Raw genomic sequence first — 17,419 nt, 5'->3', positions numbered from 1 at the left:
CGACATCGGCAACGTCAAAATAGTTGTGGATTATTTTTCATTACATTTTCTAGCTTACACAGCTCGACACATTTCGGAAATTTCATTTTATTTTTCTTTGAATTCCAAATTTAAAAAGTGTTTCCTCGCTGTTTTAACGTAACGCAGCTAAGATGGTCAAAAGAGAGATGTGCTCGCTGAAAATCACCGTCGACCAGTACCTGGAGAATGCGACAAACGGATTCGCAGCACACTGGACCGCATTGCGCAGATTCCTGGATGATCCTACTGTAAGTACTCTGAGCTCGCTCTTTAAGAGAGGAGTCCCAGAAGATGCTTTGCAGGGAGATATCAATTTTTCACTGGGCGAACGGAATGTTAGCCGTGGCTGTGATTGGATGTCGCGCCTAGTGCGTGCGTCCTTTCCCAGGCTAAGCAATGGCGATGCCGACACCGCTACTGCCATGAGCCAGATGATGGCGCAATTGCGCTTCGACGCAGACATTGGTCGCAACATCTACCGTCTGCAAAGGCGCGCCAAAGGGGTGGCCAATAAGTCTTGGCAGCATTATGAACAACTGGTCGGAAATGTGTTCAGTGTCGAGCACAGCATCCGTGACCATGACATAGGGCCTCTGGCCACACTTATATTCCAGAAACTCAAGGTGCACAATACGGATGCCTTCTTGGCCGCTCCAGAACTAGACGAGCGTGAAGTAGATGATGGCTCTGGTGGAGCTTTAGCCTCCAGCGATGCGCTTCTCAAGTGGATCGAGCAGCAACGTCATGCGATGTTGCAAATGGTCCAAGATGGCTTGCTGCATTCACCGGTATTTCTGGACTTGACTTATCGTGGCCGCGGTGCTGGTAATGATCAGCCCGTCATGTTGCTGGACAAATGCATCGATGTGAACAGGTTGGTGCTAGACAGCAGGCGATACTTTGGCATTGATTTCAACCCCTTCATATTTCAGGGAAGGCATCTTCCTCCGAGCCCAGGATAATGACGAAGAGAGGCACGCTAGCGCCAATATAATGGTGCGGGCTGTGCGCACCGCCGCTTCTCTGGAGCTGCCCATCAATATGTCGGCTGTTATGCCCCTCACAGATCCGTCAGCAAGTGGCGATTCCAGTGTCCTGATCTCGCTAAACATCCAATACGAGCCACATTCCCTTTGCGACATTGAATTATTTGGTACTCGACCAACAATGAACTTGATGTTCAATGTACATTTCCCGATTTGGCGTCATTTTAACTTGGAGCGTGATGCACAGAGTGGCCTTTTGGAGCCGATGTATGTTATAATGCCAAATTGTGACCAGATTTCAAAGGAGGATCAACAGCAAGAACAAACTCAATCAATAGGCATAGGAGTAAGATAAACCGGGCTCCGTCCTTCTTCTATGTGTATCGGTGATGTTTTTTTTTTTTTTTTGCAGAGTAACTTGGCCCTTTCGGACTGCAGTAGCTCAGAGTTTTGCGACCTTGTGCATCTCTCCGATTACAAAATTGTACCACATGTGCTCTGGCGCGATCGCAATAGATATCCGTTCTGCACCACCGTGCGATTCTTCCAAGACATGGAACCAATTGGAGCCCACATACAATAATTAGTGTTGCATACTTTGGATTATTTACAGACAAATCTTGTTAGATGAGTGAACGCGATCATATTTTCGCCCTATGTAGTAATCCCCTGTCAATAAAGCACGTATTTTCTGAGCTGTTTTTAATTTATGGCTTTATTTTAATTCTTTTTCTATAATATATATAAATGTATATACAATTTGGTCATTCGCACACACTAACAACCTCTTAAATGATCTCGAGCAGTACAAAAATAATCTGTTTTTCTTTTATCTTTTAATTTACAATTGAAAGTAATATGTATGTATATGTTGATTATGAATATAAGTAGTTTGGGATTTGCTTTGGGTCACTACATCTGGACACAAATATGCTCATACAAGTCTTCGTTTGAAATAAACAATGCACTTTTAATTGTTGCACTGGAATGCAATACGTGCAGACGAATGGCCCATTAATTATACTCGCCTTCATCGTCGCTGTCAATCAGATAGGGGCTATCAAGAGCGCCCAAGCCAGCGGCCACTCCACCTTCGTTCGCTGTGGAGAGCTTGGTGCGCAGCATGTGTCCAGCCTGGTAATTGTGTACAATGTGGTCTGCATCGCCAATAATAACGCCAAAGATGCCCAGTTCCGAAACCATGTCAACAACTGTGGGTGGCATATCGCCACCAGGACGTACCATGTAACCCTTGGACAATGGTGGATGTATAAGGTCCATCAGAATCCAAGCAGAACGCTCCACACGCGACATTTTCTACAAGGCAATGCAAATAGTTTAGTCAAACGATTCAGATTCGGGCCATCGAGAAAAAGGATTAAAAAACAGAACGAAGCTAAAAGGCGTAGAACAGCGCTTCTATTTAAAACTAAATATCATGTGGAATTAAAAACATTTCGTCGGAGCAGAATACTTAGGTAGTGCCAAAATTCGAGGTCTCTTTTACAGGAGGACTCTTGATTGCCATCGCAATCTCTAGAACCTAGCGTATCCGAACTATTATATGCAATCAATACAACTATTGTCAATACAGCTACACACCTCTTATTTGCTTTTATAAGATAGAGTTACAAATATTTTTGATCAACTTTTCCGTCCCACTTCATCATCAAACTAAATAAAAATACGATCCACATTCATTTTTAAAATGATAAAATGTTGAAAAACTATAGAATAAACCATCGCTGTTATAGCAGCTTTTATAAGATAGAGTTACAAATTTCTTTTATACTAAAATCTCCTTCTATATATCTTTGCCGTCCCACTTCATCGTCAAAAAATACGATCCACATCCATTTTCAAAATGATAAAATGTTGAAAACTTTTGTCTACAAATACAAATTCCTGCAAAATCTTGCCTGAGGTCTGCTACTTACCTTCAGAGCTTCGGGTATTTCCAAGCCGTACACATTGTTTCCGCCACCCTCTCGCTGTGGCTTGAGCACGAAACGTTCGGGAGTTTTCAACGCCATTTCATATGTGCTATTCCCCGCATCGTTGTCATCCAAAGAGTACAGACCGGTGAATATCTTGCCCACGGCCTTAATCTCCTCAGGATCGTTTATGAAACGCTCCAACACGGCTGGTTGAGCCAATGCCTGCTGCACTTTCTTTGTGCCAGCCAAATGATACTGTATGGATGGGCATTTGATGGCCAGTGAGCATTCCATCAGATAGCGTGCATCCCATTCGGCCTGTGAATGATAGTGGCCTGGCTCGTACCCGGCACGGAAGTATATGACGGCCACTTCAATGCCATCGCTGCAAAATTGAGCGCATAAGGAGAATCGTGTCGATTAGTATGATTCGAATGGATATGTAAGGACTTCTATACGCACAGAAGGAGCTCCTTGCACTGGCCAAGCTTGCCGAGCTTATGCACATCGGTCAGGGTGCGGCGCACCACCTTAATGTGTGGGTATTGCTCCCGTATGTAGAACTCGTGGAAGCGCTGTAAAGTAGAAAAATGTCATTGGATATTAGGGACATCATTGTTTTTATTTAAATAAACTACAAATATAATACTTGTATTTGTCTAAAATAGATATAGCTTTAACTTCCACAACTCATTCACCTGATCGCAAATGTTGTATGAAATATCCTCGATGATGAAGAGTATTACGGCATCCTTTTTGCCATAGATATCCCAAGCCTTGACCATGCCATCGCACAGGCCAGAGAGTGCATCATTTTTCGGCATCTGTGGTCGAGTTGAAAAGGATTTGAATACACAATATATTGAGATCATAATGCAGGGCCACTCACATTCTTCAGCTTATCGGCGTGTCCTAGTTCACGTAGCACAAAGCTATAGATTGGCAATGGGTTTAGGATTGGCGATAAGAAGGATAACAATAATTAGTTAAACATTTTGTGTAGTGGAGAGATCTCAACAGCAAGAACAAATATTACAGACAACGGTACATTAAAGAATAAAATAGCCAACACAACGAATGGGGAAAATTGTATTAGGAGAGCGCTTCCATTTGGTTTTAGGGTGCAAGGGTGTAGCAGGAAGCTTTGTCAAAGCCAAAACCGCAAGCCACAATCATTAGCGATTGATTAGTTTGTAATGCATTGTGATTAATTGACTAAATGAAGAAAAGCAAGAGAGAACGAAAGCAGAGAGAAAGTAGATATGCATGTATGTACATATGTTCACATTAGAAGAAGAAGGAGAGAGAGAGAGAGAGAGTTAGGAAATTAGAAAGATATAGAGACATACGGAGAAGGAAAGATTTTGCCAACAGTGTGACGTCTTAGCCCATGCAAAAATTCATGCCAACAACAACTATTGAGATGGGTGTAGGAAAAGCAATTTGAGATTTTATTTCGATTTTTTGTTTTTGTTTTTGTCGTTTGTACATATGTATTTATTCTACAAGTGAGTGTACAGCACATAGTGCTGGTATATACATATATGTATGTATATATACATTAATATATGTGTGTGTGGTGCATGGATATGTGAGAAAGTAGACTAAGTTAGTGAGATAGTTTGAGAAAGAGAGAAAGAAGAGCGCGTAATACTTTTGCAGAGGCACCAAGTGTGTAGCAATGCCACCGAAACTGGAGGCAATCGTGTTGATTTCAACCTGTTTTATTGCACAGCCCTCGAACGCGTGAGCCAAATAGTCAGAACGTAAGAGACCAACGCTATAAGCCTGTAATTATGATCATTATACATTATACTATAGATAAACATATGTGTGAGGCGTCCGTTCAGCCAATAACGGAGAAAGGAAGTTTGATTAAAAATTATATAAACTGAAAACATATCAACGAGAGATGATGAGCGTTTCTTCTCTGGCGTCGAAAAGTGTATTGGTGGTAGGCGTAAGAGAGCGATAGCGATCGCAGAGTTGCATTATGTGTTATGGCAGCAGTGTGATTGTTTGGTTGGTTGGTTGGTTTGTTGGTTTGTTGGTTGATTAATTGATTGATGAGGCGTTCTTTTTTCCCCGCAGCCAGCCAATTTAAAGCGATATATGCCATTGAAGAGATATGCGCACGATACACCTTCTCTTGAGTTAGAACCATGATCCTAAATGGAAATGCTGGGGCTCATTATGAATAGGAATGTGCAACGATATAGCTTGTGGCTATAGGTATATAATTAGTACAGTATATGAATTCATATTTATACTTATTTTCTACCCAAGCTTCTTATTCTATATGAGCCAGATGGATCGAACAGAGTTTAAGATAACCTAACGATACCCAAAACTTCTTATGTCCAGACATAAACTATTTTTCCTGCATAAATTCACTCACGCACTTCTTCTTTCTCATCTCAGGTCTCAAATCGAAAATAGGCATCCTAGGGCTCCCGATACGCTAAGCAATTTAGTAAGCGCAGAAAGGACTATGGAAGTGTGGATAAAAATTTCTATTCCTCAGATAAGATAGTCTTAGAACTCATCTTTATTGATTCATTCAACATTTTCTTGACAGTCAGTTGTTTATTAGTTTTGTTTAAATAACTTTAAATATACATACGTATACTTGTATGCCTCAGATATTTAAGCGCATCAGCGATAATTCTAAGCCGTATAATGTTTACGTCAATGGAATGCTGTTTATTTATAGCGGCAGATGTTTGAACTACTGCCAGGTTACAATGGCTTCGAGTTCGGTATAAATAGCTGGGTTTCTGCTTACTTTCATAAAACTGGATGAAATGTGAAACATTGCGCATGAGTAAACAAGCCGATCTGTTCGTATGGATGTAGAATAGTCAGCGAGTGAAATTTGGCTTTCCTTTGTCCGAAATTCTATGATTCAGACTAATGACTGACAGAAACTTTTCAGCAATTTCAACATAATTTGTAATATTTATTTTAGTTATAAATAGCTGGTAACGATGACAACTGCAAAGTGGAACCAACATACATATGTATGTTAATTGGATCTCTTATCTGATGTACTGTACTGATAAAACCGCTGAAGTTTGCGGACGAACCCGAATCCATCAGCTTATTAGTAGAGAAGGAAGTATAACAATTATGTGATTCTACTTGGATCGTTTCTAGGCCTATCTATTTATCTATCACATATAAAAACGTCACACAACTCAAGAAGTAACATAAAACAAGAAGAAAAGGCAAATACGAATATTTAAAGCGAACATGAACTAGGACTTTTACAAAGCATTGGCAAAAAATTAGTCAGGCATTTAGACAGAGACGCAAAAAGTCGTGCGGGCGGGCAGGCATTGGAACTTGAAAAAAAGCACAAGCAGCGCAAACTACGAGACGCACACAGCAGCAAATTATTAATATTTTCACTGTAGCATAAATAAGTAACAAAATAATTACACATATGTATAATATGTATGTACGAGTATTATAGTTGAATATGTACATTATAATTTGGCAAGCTATGGTCCACTCAATAGCTGTACAAAGGGGGGAGGGACGGGGGCTTACGGAGGTGAAATGATCTGCTTGCTGTGTCGGCAGCATGCCATTATTCATTCTTTAGAAATCTGAATCGATTTCAGTTTTAAATATACAACATAAACATTAATACACTACGCGGCATATGTAAGTATTATTTAAATGAGTTGGCGTTTTATTTGTAAATGACGAGACAAAAATTCTTTATTCTGATTCTAAATTTAAGCTGTTTTGTCCATTTTATGAAGTGAATAAATAATAAGAAAATTGACTCAATACATTTTAGAAAACATTAAACATATTTCCGATCAAAAAGATCGCTCTTTTTTAGAATGTTTGGTAATGTTAAAACAAAGAGTTCAAACACGATTTTGAATTGACTTTTCCAATATGTCAAAAAGTATCTGTATATCCGTACATGAACTTCATTTACAGATTATTTAATGGGTTAATATGAATTATGGGCGATTGGTTAGATTTTTTATTAAGCATATTATAAATCTTACGCAATGAAAAGCAATTCGACGGATTTTCATAGTTATGAGTCAAATGGTAGTTGAGTTATGATCCTTCGGTACATATGCCGCTTAGTGTACATGCTTGGCTCAAATGAATAGTTCAAGAAATATGGGTAGTGTTGGGAGAACTAGAAATAAAGTTAACGAAACAAAGGACGAAAGGGACATTTTCCGACAGAGTTGCAAACCGACTGTTGCATTTGTTCTCCATTCGAATAGATTTGCAACCTTATTGTAATTCTGGTTTCGGTTATGTGAATGCATGTGTGGATAAATGTGTCTGTTTGATTTGATTATTTGATAGTTAGGGGGATAATGTACAGGCAACTAATATGGGCACTGAGTTGAATGTGTGTTTGGGTGGGTGGAAGGATGTGTAGGCGACAGCGAAAGAGACAGCACCTTTGTATCGTTTTACTTGCTGGTCCCAAATGGCCAAAACCCGATGCTATCGTATTGATCTCAACTTGTTTCCAACAACAATAGGCCGCTCCAGATTTTTTAGTCGCCGTTGAGGTTGCCTTGCTGGCTGCCTTTGCCGTTGTTGGCGTCTTCACCGTATTTTGATAGATTTTCGGCAGATTGGTGTTGACATTGCTGCCTTTGGCCTCATCTTCGTCGTCGCCGCCCCCGCCCGCAGTGGCAGCGGTAGAAACGCCTTTGCCCTCATCCATCGCCTCTCCGTCGCACGCATGCTTTGGTAAGAGTTCAGGACATCCAGACTCCAGCATCAAATCGCTACGCAACATCCCCAATGAAGTGCGCTTTTTGTTGATTTTCAATTTTTTTTTTTAATGTTTTTGTTGTTGTTTTTTTTTTTTTTAAATGCGATTCGAGTTTTTCAAGTTACAAGTGATAGTTGGGTGTCGGTTTTTTTGAATTTTTGTTGTTGTTGCAATTATGCATTTTATGGTTAATTTCATTTGTTTTTTGATTGAAACGAGGAAAGCAGAAATTTTCAAATAAGTCAGTGCGTAATTTCTTGCTAAAACTTAAGCTTAGAAAAAAAAAACAGCACAACCCATACAGTGAAAAAAATGATGAAATAATAAGTAACAAAGACATTCAACACAAATTGGCTACAAACAAGGGCGAAATACTTAGTAAATGCTCATAATAATGCCAGAGATAAAATGAAATAGAAAATTGTTGTAGCCCAATGGAGCAGCTGCTGCCTGTCCTAAATATACAAACCAAAAACGAATTGCCAAAACAATCTTACAAGCAACAACAACAATGGAAAATAAATATAGAAACAGCCCACCAAGTTACTTAAGCAAAAAAATCATGTTCAGGTTAAATGCAAGCAGCGCATAAATCATAATGAGATTAGCTGCATAGTTAATATATAGAAATAAAAACGCAGCCGAAATGCCTGTATTGTTACTACGGGATGGCTATGGTTATGGCTATAGCTGTAGCTAAATGGTGCTGCCGATTTTATGGATGACGATGACTGGCGATAAGATTACAACTAAATGCTAAGTTCTCCCCCAGCTGCTTCTACAAATTCACTAGAGAACAACAACAACAATAATAATAACAAAAGCAACAAAAATATAAACCTAATTGCTGCAGTCACCCCACCCTAACCATCTAAAGACCCTTTAGTAGCGCATAAATAATTGAGACGAGTCTCGCTTTGAAACTTAACAGGCCGCCATAAACTGCAACGTAATGTGGTTTTGGATGTACAGATGGATGGATGGATGGATGGATGGACAGATGGATGGGTGATTGGTTGTTAGGTTGTTTGTTTGACTGCTTGAGCATATCGCAAGGTCTTTTCTGGCAGTGGCTTGTGTGTGGTATGGCATGGTATGGCTGTGATGCTGACAACTGGTGTAGGTGTGGTGGACGTAACGAACGAACACGAGTATCTTACCTGAGTGAAGCCGTTGGCCAACACTTTCTTGTAGATGTTAAATAAGTCGGCTGTGAATTCATCCACTTTTACTGTCTCTGCCAGTGTGGTTGTAATGAACTCTTCATCGTGGGCGACATTATGCATCAGACGATTGATGATGGGTTGTAGGGCAATGGCCTTTTCGAATTCCTTGCGCGGAAAGGACGAAGGCACCAGCACAAAGGGTGCAAACTGTGTTGACGATGATTATGACAATGATGAGGATTCAAGATGGTTGCTGCTTCATGATTCCTCACTCACATTTAAAGCATCCGCACTGTAATTGGTCTTTGAGCGCATCGCGGCGCCATGCATAATGGCATAGTCCTTGGCCTTGGCAGTGACCTCGAGCAGTTCGTCCTGCCGCAACGGTAAATCAATGCATGCCCGCAAGGTCGGTGTATTGGCCTCGTCACACATTGTAATTCTAGCGTATCCTTTTTTCTTCTACAGGAGTATTGACTGTTTCAATTTCCAATCTCCTGTTGCTATTGCGCGATCAAATACCGACACTAAGAGGGCCACAGGCAAATCGTAACTTGCTGAACTCGTGTCTGCAAAATTATTTACTTACACTTGCTTCGCACTTCGCCAATGCCTACCGAGAACTAAACTCACTTACACTTGCCAGTCACTATTAATAGTTATTATTATTTATCAGCTGTTGTGACTTTCGCTGCTGCTTTCTGCTTCGTTGTTGCTTTTGTGACAACTGCGCCCCTTTTGTTTTTGATATTACAACCACACACAAACACTCATGTAATTTAGAACTGCCCTACAGCAGCTGCACTTGCACACTTCCAAAATATATATTTACAAATTTATTTACAGTGAAGAAAACAAAAATTTCAATCGAAGTTACAAAAAATAACCAAAACGATTGCCAGAAGTGTGCGCACTAGAGATGTGCGCCAGCTACGAAGACTAAACCTATCGGAATGCGCCGGCACCGGCGACTGCCACCTGTTTCACAGCTATCGATATCGACTACTGCAGTGGCTTGGGCGTTACGTGGCTGTTAATATATTTATAGGAAAGAATTATAATTTCATTAACATCCTCTGTTATAGTACAGTTCGACCGAGGTGGCAACATAAGCTGCACTTTACTAAACGAAAGGGAAAATCAGGACCTTTAAACATACATAAGTACACATACACTTTGTTAGCTTCTTGTAATTTCACATTAGAGGCGACAGGTCGAAAACAATCCGAAATGGTCGAACCGTTATATGAATTTTATTTATGTAAAGTAAAAAGCCAAGCATCTAGGGCCAAAATGCGCGTATTACAAACAAGAATTTAAGAAATTTCCAGGATTTAGAAATTATTTTCTTTATTTTTAAGATGAGAATAGGTGTTTATTCTTTAAACAACACAAATTCAAACAGTTTTAGTTTTGTGGTCCAACCGCTGCCACCATTCAATATTGGTGTGTACTAGGCTTCCAACCTACCAATTGTAGTTTCGCCTATTAGTGGTACATCTTCAAAAAGAAACTGTGGTATATAATTGACAATATTGATTCGGTTTAACGCCAGACCTTGCTGTAGTATCCACGAGAGCAAGGCTGTAATTTCCCCATTCAAAAATAAGGAAATACTCTTTAGGTGATCAATAAATAAAAAGCTACGCTTTTATTCAGTCTTGTACATATATAGGATAGTTTCAGCATTCCGGCAACTTGGCATATCGAGTATAAGGGCAATTAGCAGTTGTAGTAGATGTTGTAAGACCTGTAACGAAAAAGAACAGAATGTCCCCTAACGCAGTCCAAGGGTCAAAAGGTGGTTCAACTGTACCCGGCCTTGGCTCAACGAAGTGATAATATAACAGTCATTGTTAAGTTGCAAGTCTTTTCTTGACGCCAGAATGAATTAACCTTGGAGCCAATGCAGGCTCCCAAACCGGTAATTCCAATAGACAAGATAGGCATTGAAAGTATGTTGGACCTATCAAAAGGTCCCAACAAGTTCGGTTTTTTTTTTACTGAAAAGTCACAGACTATTGTCAAGGACTATTGATCTGGAAATACTCTCGCTCACAGAGAATTGTGGGGGATCTTCGGTTGAAGATAACGAGCGTTGTATGCGCTGGTCGAAGCGCCTTTTTGAGCCAGATGTGTGTCTGTTTTAGTGTTTTGCGTTCTCTAACGGTCGGCAATGTGTCTGAAAGACAAAGATTGTTAAGTTTTGAATTAAAAATAGAATTGGAGTTTCTTAGATCCGAGCACTGGGTTCGGATTTGCAATTAACTGCTTGCTGGCCTCACTGGCTGGCTGGCTGGCGTGTTGTTGCTTTTTGGGTCCATCTCAGAAGCGACCCGTAGTCTATATACATATATATGGATGGTGGACTCTAGAGCTTTTTTTATGGAGGATTAGCTCGAATCCAGTTTTTAAATTTCAAGTAAAATCTTTTAACACTGTGCTCTACTGTGCAGTTCCAAAAATGTTCTCATTTTTTGGTTGCATTTGCATAATTTCTTTGACTTTTTGGGAACATCTTACAGAAGCTCCTGAAAGGTTCAACACACGTTTTAATAGGGGGAACTTTGTATAGGGGAAACTGGGTAGCACACACATACACACAAATCACTTGTATTCATTTTGTATCGTTGGCTTTTTGCTTGTTCGTTGGTAGGTGTAGGGGAAAACGTCTCTATTGATTTAAAGGCTTGCACGTCAGTCTTTTTTTTCAAATAAAGTTCACACATTATGCGCATTTTATATTTTTTTCTTTTTGTATTTTTTTCTTTGTGGTTTAAATTAGGAATTAGATGCTTGCTAAATTTGCTTAACTCGTAAGTTTATTATTAAATCATATAACTCTTTTTTTTGCAGCTGCGTATTTAAGAGACGATGACGTATCGACGTCCGTTGTAAAAAACGGAAGTTTATATTATAGGGGAGGGGTGGAGCAAAAAGCGAGTTCTGTTGTTATTTTAGTCATATTGGAGTGAATTTTTTACGTTTAGAACTAAGGATTACGCTATGCATAGGTAAAATATTTATAATGCCCTTTCTTGCTTCCAAACGGTCGCTCTATTTCGCTCTCTCGCTCGCTCTTTCCTCGCTCTCTCTCTTTCTATCACTAAGATTAAAATTTTCGTTTTCATAGGATTTTCTTAAATTTTGTTGTAAATTGCGCCAAGGGTTACGCCTCTCAGGGGGCGATAGCAATACACTTTGCCTTTATACATTCACACGCGCGTTTTGCACACACTATAATGGATGGGGGCGGGCGGGCGATGGGATCAGAATCCGCACTTTGATTTTTGTGTCTTTTCGTATTTAAAGCGAAGCACTCAAACGTACGACGGGACAACGAAGACGAAGACGGAGACGAAGACGGAGCTGGTGGCGATGCACGCTCCTAGCGCCTGCCATCCCGATAGCTGCGCTGGCCACCACGTTCGCCACCGCGTCCGTTGCTTCCAAAGTGCCGCGAGTCGCGCGATGAGCCGCCAGCGCCACTGCGGTTATAATCGCGTCGACGGGCGCCCGCGGAGCCGTTGTTGTCACGATTGCGATATCCACCTGGACCGCCCATTCCACCGCCACTACCGACGACTCCAGCTAATCCAGCTCCAGATGCTGCACTGGCAACCGCGCTGCCGCCACTGCCGTTGCTACCACCAACGCCGCCATTGGCAACACTGCCACCTCCTGCGCCTCCTCCGTAGACGGGAAAGCCTGGCGGTGGTGGCACTGTGGGTAAGCCAGCATTCTTCCAGGCTGCGAAGTCCTCATAGCTGGGTGTCTTATCAAAGCCAGGTGGTGGTGGACGCAGTGGCTGCGGCGGCGGATAGTCCGGCAATGGCGGTGGCCCGGGCCCATCGTAGTAACGCACCGGCGGCGGCAGTTGTTCGTAGATAGAGGCCGGCGTGCCCGGTGGCAAAGCACCCCCAGCTCCTGCCGCTCCCGGCAACGGCAGCTGGGCAAAGGGCGGCACAAAGGGTAGCGGCGGTAGTTGGCCGTGCATTGTTCGCATGTAGTCCGCTACATATGCTTCGGCAGCCGCTGCCGAAGATGACATATAGCGCTCCCACGACGGCATGCCCATGTCCGCGCCACCAACTGAACTGCCGCCCATGGCTCGATAGGGTGAGCCACTCCGCTTAAAATTACCACCACCAGGTGGTAAACCCATCCCATGATGATGATGATGTCGATAAGGTCGATGATGAGGTGTTCCGTGGCCATAGCTGCGCTTATGACGCATGGGACCCAAGTGGCTGGCGCCTCGACCACCATATCCTCGCGATGAGAGACTGCGCGGTGGTTTGTAGATAACATGGATGCCCTTCTCTCGCATCACGCGTGCTGTCTCTTTAGATTTGCGCAATATGGGCGTCAGCTCTATTTGCTCGTCCTCAGGAAAGAGGCGACACAGTTCAGCCCCAATTTTGGGCTCAATCTCTTGACCATCGCGTCCAATTTTCACCGGCTTGCCTTCATTCCAGGAATTGTGCAGATGCAAAGTGGCATTAAAGGATAGCTCCTTACGGCATATCCAGTCTAGCTCAATAACACCGCCCAATGCCTTGGATGATATGCTCGGGGGGAGCACCCAAGCTACCTGAGGAATATCCCGACGAGAAGGCGCAGCCATTCGCGCAAATCCAGCAAATTTACCTGCATGGGAGAAACGTGGATCAAACCAATTAGAGAAGATTTAAGTACACTGAAAAAAATCTTCCAAATCTACAATAAACACAAATTATTGTGCATATATTGAGAATAACTATAAAAATGTATTACAATCAAACCAATCTGTTAAGAGTTGTTAATTAAACTAGAATCTTGCGCACCCAACTCTTTCATATAGTTACATATGTAACTAATAAATATAACTAAGATTACTATATGTTGATAAGCAAACCAGTTACCCCACAAAATATCGATCGTTTCTATGGAATCTATATAAAAAAAATAAGGCTATGTACGGCTTATAACAAAATTCATCTGCGTATGGATAGCAGAAGTTCACATGCCAAGCCTGGAGTCCCTAACTGTGTTGTGATAAGTTTTTTGACGTTCATTTGGAGGGACATAGCTATATCGATCTGTATTGTAATACGGATCATATTAGTTTAAGTTCAGGTACATGTACGAGTACCTGGCGGCTCCAACATCAGTAATAAATTGTAAGTAGAGTACTTAAGAGACTGCTTCCATCTACATGTTTAAAGTTTCCATAACCAACGGATACCAAACCAGCATTTACTTACCGCTCTCGTTAACAGAGAAAATAAGCAGTACATTGCGTGCCTCCTTGAAGGCCTGATTAAGATTCGCATCGTTCTGTGGAAGCGTTGCCCAGACGCTCTTGTTCTTGGATAGCTGAACATTGTCACTATTGTTTGACTTAATCAAAAAGAAACGTGTATCTCGGAACAAATAGTTCAACTTCGTGTTATAATCGTAAGCCTTTTGCGAGGATCCTGTGTTACTGACACCAGCGCCTGCATTTTTTTCGGGCGTAGATCCTTTGGAAGAGTTCGGTAGCTTGCCGCGTGTTCCATTGCGTTTGTGTTGCGTGCCCGAATCTGAATCCGAAGATTCAGAATCCGACTCCAGTGCTGGCAGTGTGGGCTTATCATCTTCTGCATCGCTAATATCGCTTTTGTTCGTGCAGCCTGCAGTGCCTGCACTTGTGACAGATTCGTTCGTTTGTGTTGCATTGGCCAAAGAGACGGTGCTTCCAGCATTTTTCTTACTACGCGATTTCTTGGTTCCGCTACTCTCGCGCTCCTCATCGCCAGCAGTCGCATTAGTGATTGCCTTGTCCGCTAGCTCCGAGCAATTAGCAGCTCTTTTCGACTTAGCTTCAGCGCTATTGCGTTTCTTCTTTTTGCCATTAACTTCCGCTGTGGGAGAGACAGTACGTTTGCTTTTCTTGGACACCTTTCCACTCTTGGCTTTCGTTGTTGCAGCTGCGGATGCTGCTGCTGCTGCAGCCGCGGCCGCTGCAGCGGCAGCTGTGGCAGCTACAGCTGTCTTTTTTGTGCTCGACTTGGTCTTGCGTTTATTGCCGCCATTAGCACTACCCGCTATCGATGATATCGCTGTACTTACGGAGCTTATGCTTGGCCGAGAGTCTGAAGACTCGCTACCCGATTCGGAAGCTTCGCTACGCGTGTCAAATGAGTCGTCGAAATCTTGAAGCTCCTCGGCTATGTCTGCCTCGTTCTCGTCCAAGCCCAGATGCACTGCGTCCAGGTCGGCCATGTCACGCATAGGTAGGGCTTGTGCTACTTTGTCTATCGGTATACTTCACCTGTTAAATAGGTGATTGTTTACTATTGCAGTTGTTTCCGTTTCTGCGCTCGTTTCTACAGCGTAGTTGTATTCTTTTTATTGTAGTAGTAGTAGTAGTACTACTACGCACTGCTTAGCGGCTTCTGCTTTTGCCCGTTTATCCGTTCATTCATTCCTGCACGAATGAGATAGGCAAATTGTTGAGACAGCAAACAGCACAAAAAAAAAAGACGTAAAGAAGAAAAACGCCGATTGATTTAGCCAAGTGATGCAGAGAATTGCTGCAAAATGCACTTAAAATACCACTCACTCGTTGCAATTCACATGAACCAGGTTGCCGCTGCACTAAAAACAACTTTAGAGCAATTTTCGTAAACTTTAAACTTTTAAATTCAATAATTTTCAGTTTTTTCCGCTGCTGCATACAAATTCTGCAATGACGGCACAATGGCGTCAGAAGAGTGCGGCTATAATAGTAATACAAATATACCTGTTACTTTGTCACGGCTATTGTGAGTAACGAGTCACATGAGAATATAGGGCCCTTATTGTATTCGATAGCAACTGTACGTACGCACCTCAGCTTTTTTTATGCTAAACAAGAAGTACATAAACAAGAAGTACATTGCTACACAAATATGAAATATTAATGTATCAAAAAAGAACACCCACATCAAGACTGCGTATCGAATAGGCATTAAATTACGTTATCGATGTTTTAACACTCATTCAAATATCGATAATAAATACAATTTAAATTAAATTCGGTGTTATATTTTCCGCGACTACATTTACTGATTTAACATTTTACTTTTTCATATTCAACTCGATAGTGCATTGAAAATATGTATACAGGATCTCCCTTCCAAATAAAATCATTCCGATTGAAAAAAATATATTTATTCCTATTTGTAAAAAGATGGCGTATAAAATAGTTAATAAAGTATACATTTACGATTATTTTGAACTTTACATTTTAGGTACTAGCTTAAACATTTCCATTAGGTCACCGGGATTCATAAACAAAAAAGGAATGCTAGACTCGAGCGAACCCGACTGCTAAAATTTCTGTACTCACACTTCTCAAATTACAAGTTCATACATTTTTTGTATATCCTGTACCCAAAGTGTATAAATGTATACTTGTTAGTTAGAATGTAAGTAGCACACATATGGAAGCGGAGAGGACCCCACAAATTATATAAATTCTTGATCAGGATGTCAAGATGACTCAATAAAGCCATGTCTCTCTGTATGAAAGAAAGGACCTCAGAAAGTACGTGGAAACTTGGTATCCAGGTTCGCCCCGGCTAAGGTAGAAATGGTTTTTTTGTTGCATTGTGGGGTCTTCCACACATTCCTCTGTGAGTAAGATACATTAGCACTTAAGAGTATACACTTTCACCTTTTAGATGCAGGATATAAAAAAGGGCAGTTTAATTCTTTTGAAATTTGTACGGGCTCCTAATTTACATACATACATGTATGCGTGTGTGTATGGCAGAAATTTAGATGATTTACAAGTAAAAATGAGGGCATGAATCTCTACAAAATACGAGTGCATTGTTATTAATTTATAAAAGTGAGTTCGAATCTTTCCACGTAAAATTCTTTATCTTCGACGTTGCGTCCTCTGGGACCTTGCCGGTGTCGCAACTGGGGTATTATCTTCGCTCTCACCAGATGTTGGATTTTTATTTCTGCCACGCTGCTTTGCTGCTGCCTGTTTGCTTGTCATCGGCTGGTCGTCATCATCGGAGCTGCTGGTATTTCCGGGTCTTTCATCCGATTCGGAGGTACTGTCGTTCCGTCTGCGTGTAGAGTTGGGGCCTTTGGCTGTACTCTTACCACGCTGACGCTGAAGAGAACTCTTGCCGAACTTGAGTTTGGTACCATTCTTTCTTGATACTTCCGCTCCGTCCGGTTTTTGTGAGTTGGGTTCAAGGCACTCATTGAGTCGCGCCTCGAATTCCGTGACTGTAGCCTTCAATTCAGGTTTAGCCAATTTGGAGGTGTTTGAAATAATCAGCTTGAAAGCTTGATAGACCTCGTCCACCTGGACCTTGTCTTTGAAATGCTGCACATTGTCAATTAGCTTTTTCATGGAGCGTTCGTTGTAGGAGAGCAAACTGAGGCAGTAGGAGATATCACGCCATTGGCGTTCCTCTCTAGATACCGGGAATCGTATGCACAATTTTTCCACGAGCGTCTCAATTTGCCGATCCTTCTGTATGAGCCCCAGTATGTACTTCATGATGATTCGATATT

At 41.6% G+C, this 17,419-nt stretch overlaps 3 protein-coding genes across 6 annotated transcripts; 1 reads left to right on the top strand and 2 right to left on the bottom strand.

The window, feature by feature from the left end:
- The first annotated feature begins 82 nt into the window (after positions 1 to 82).
- Positions 83 to 1,713, top strand: LOC115626702. Of its 2 annotated transcripts, XM_030522135.1 has the most exons (4): positions 83 to 269; positions 324 to 895; positions 954 to 1,353; positions 1,420 to 1,713. In XM_030522135.1, exons 1-4 carry the CDS (start codon positions 153 to 155, stop codon positions 1,588 to 1,590), a joined length of 1,260 nt encoding a protein of 419 aa, XP_030377995.1. In that variant the 5' UTR covers positions 83 to 152; the 3' UTR covers positions 1,591 to 1,713. The 2 variants fall into 2 exon arrangements, with proteins under 2 accessions (XP_030377995.1, XP_030377994.1); XM_030522134.1 differs by having other exon boundaries at positions 83 to 895.
- LOC115626701 (glutathione synthetase-like) lies at positions 1,706 to 9,758 on the bottom strand. 3 transcript variants are annotated; one of them, XM_030522131.1, is made up of 9 exons: positions 9,465 to 9,758; positions 9,152 to 9,402; positions 8,870 to 9,082; positions 7,387 to 7,748; positions 3,834 to 3,876; positions 3,643 to 3,768; positions 3,407 to 3,519; positions 2,945 to 3,329; positions 1,706 to 2,324 (listed from the first exon to the last, which is right to left on the bottom strand). In XM_030522131.1, exons 2-9 carry the CDS (start codon positions 9,308 to 9,310, stop codon positions 2,022 to 2,024), a joined length of 1,704 nt encoding a protein of 567 aa, XP_030377991.1. In that variant the 5' UTR covers positions 9,311 to 9,402; positions 9,465 to 9,758; the 3' UTR covers positions 1,706 to 2,021. The 3 variants fall into 3 exon arrangements, with proteins under 3 accessions (XP_030377991.1, XP_030377992.1, XP_030377993.1); XM_030522132.1 differs by having other exon boundaries at positions 9,152 to 9,444; positions 9,513 to 9,758; XM_030522133.1 differs by lacking the exon at positions 7,387 to 7,748 and adding an exon at positions 4,599 to 4,732 and having other exon boundaries at positions 1,709 to 2,324; positions 9,465 to 9,754.
- Positions 9,759 to 10,494: 736 nt separating this feature from the next.
- LOC115626804 (YTH domain-containing protein 1-like) lies at positions 10,495 to 15,593 on the bottom strand. Its single transcript, XM_030522274.1, has 3 exons — positions 15,462 to 15,593; positions 14,122 to 15,326; positions 10,495 to 13,525 (listed from the first exon to the last, which is right to left on the bottom strand). The coding sequence occupies exons 2-3, from the start codon at positions 15,128 to 15,130 to the stop codon at positions 12,264 to 12,266; spliced, it is 2,271 nt and encodes a 756-aa protein (XP_030378134.1). The 5' UTR covers positions 15,131 to 15,326; positions 15,462 to 15,593; the 3' UTR covers positions 10,495 to 12,263.
- Between the last annotated feature and the right edge of the window lie 1,826 nt (positions 15,594 to 17,419).

The sequence above is a fragment of the Scaptodrosophila lebanonensis genome, unplaced genomic scaffold (genome assembly GCF_003285725.1).
Source record: "Scaptodrosophila lebanonensis strain 11010-0011.00,11010-0021.00 unplaced genomic scaffold, SlebRS2 tig00000089-arrow-pilon, whole genome shotgun sequence".
In the NCBI taxonomy this organism is placed as follows: Eukaryota; Metazoa; Arthropoda; class Insecta; order Diptera; family Drosophilidae; genus Scaptodrosophila; species Scaptodrosophila lebanonensis.
Note: the sequence above shows the minus strand (reverse complement) of the source record. Positions and strands in the feature narration are given on the sequence as shown.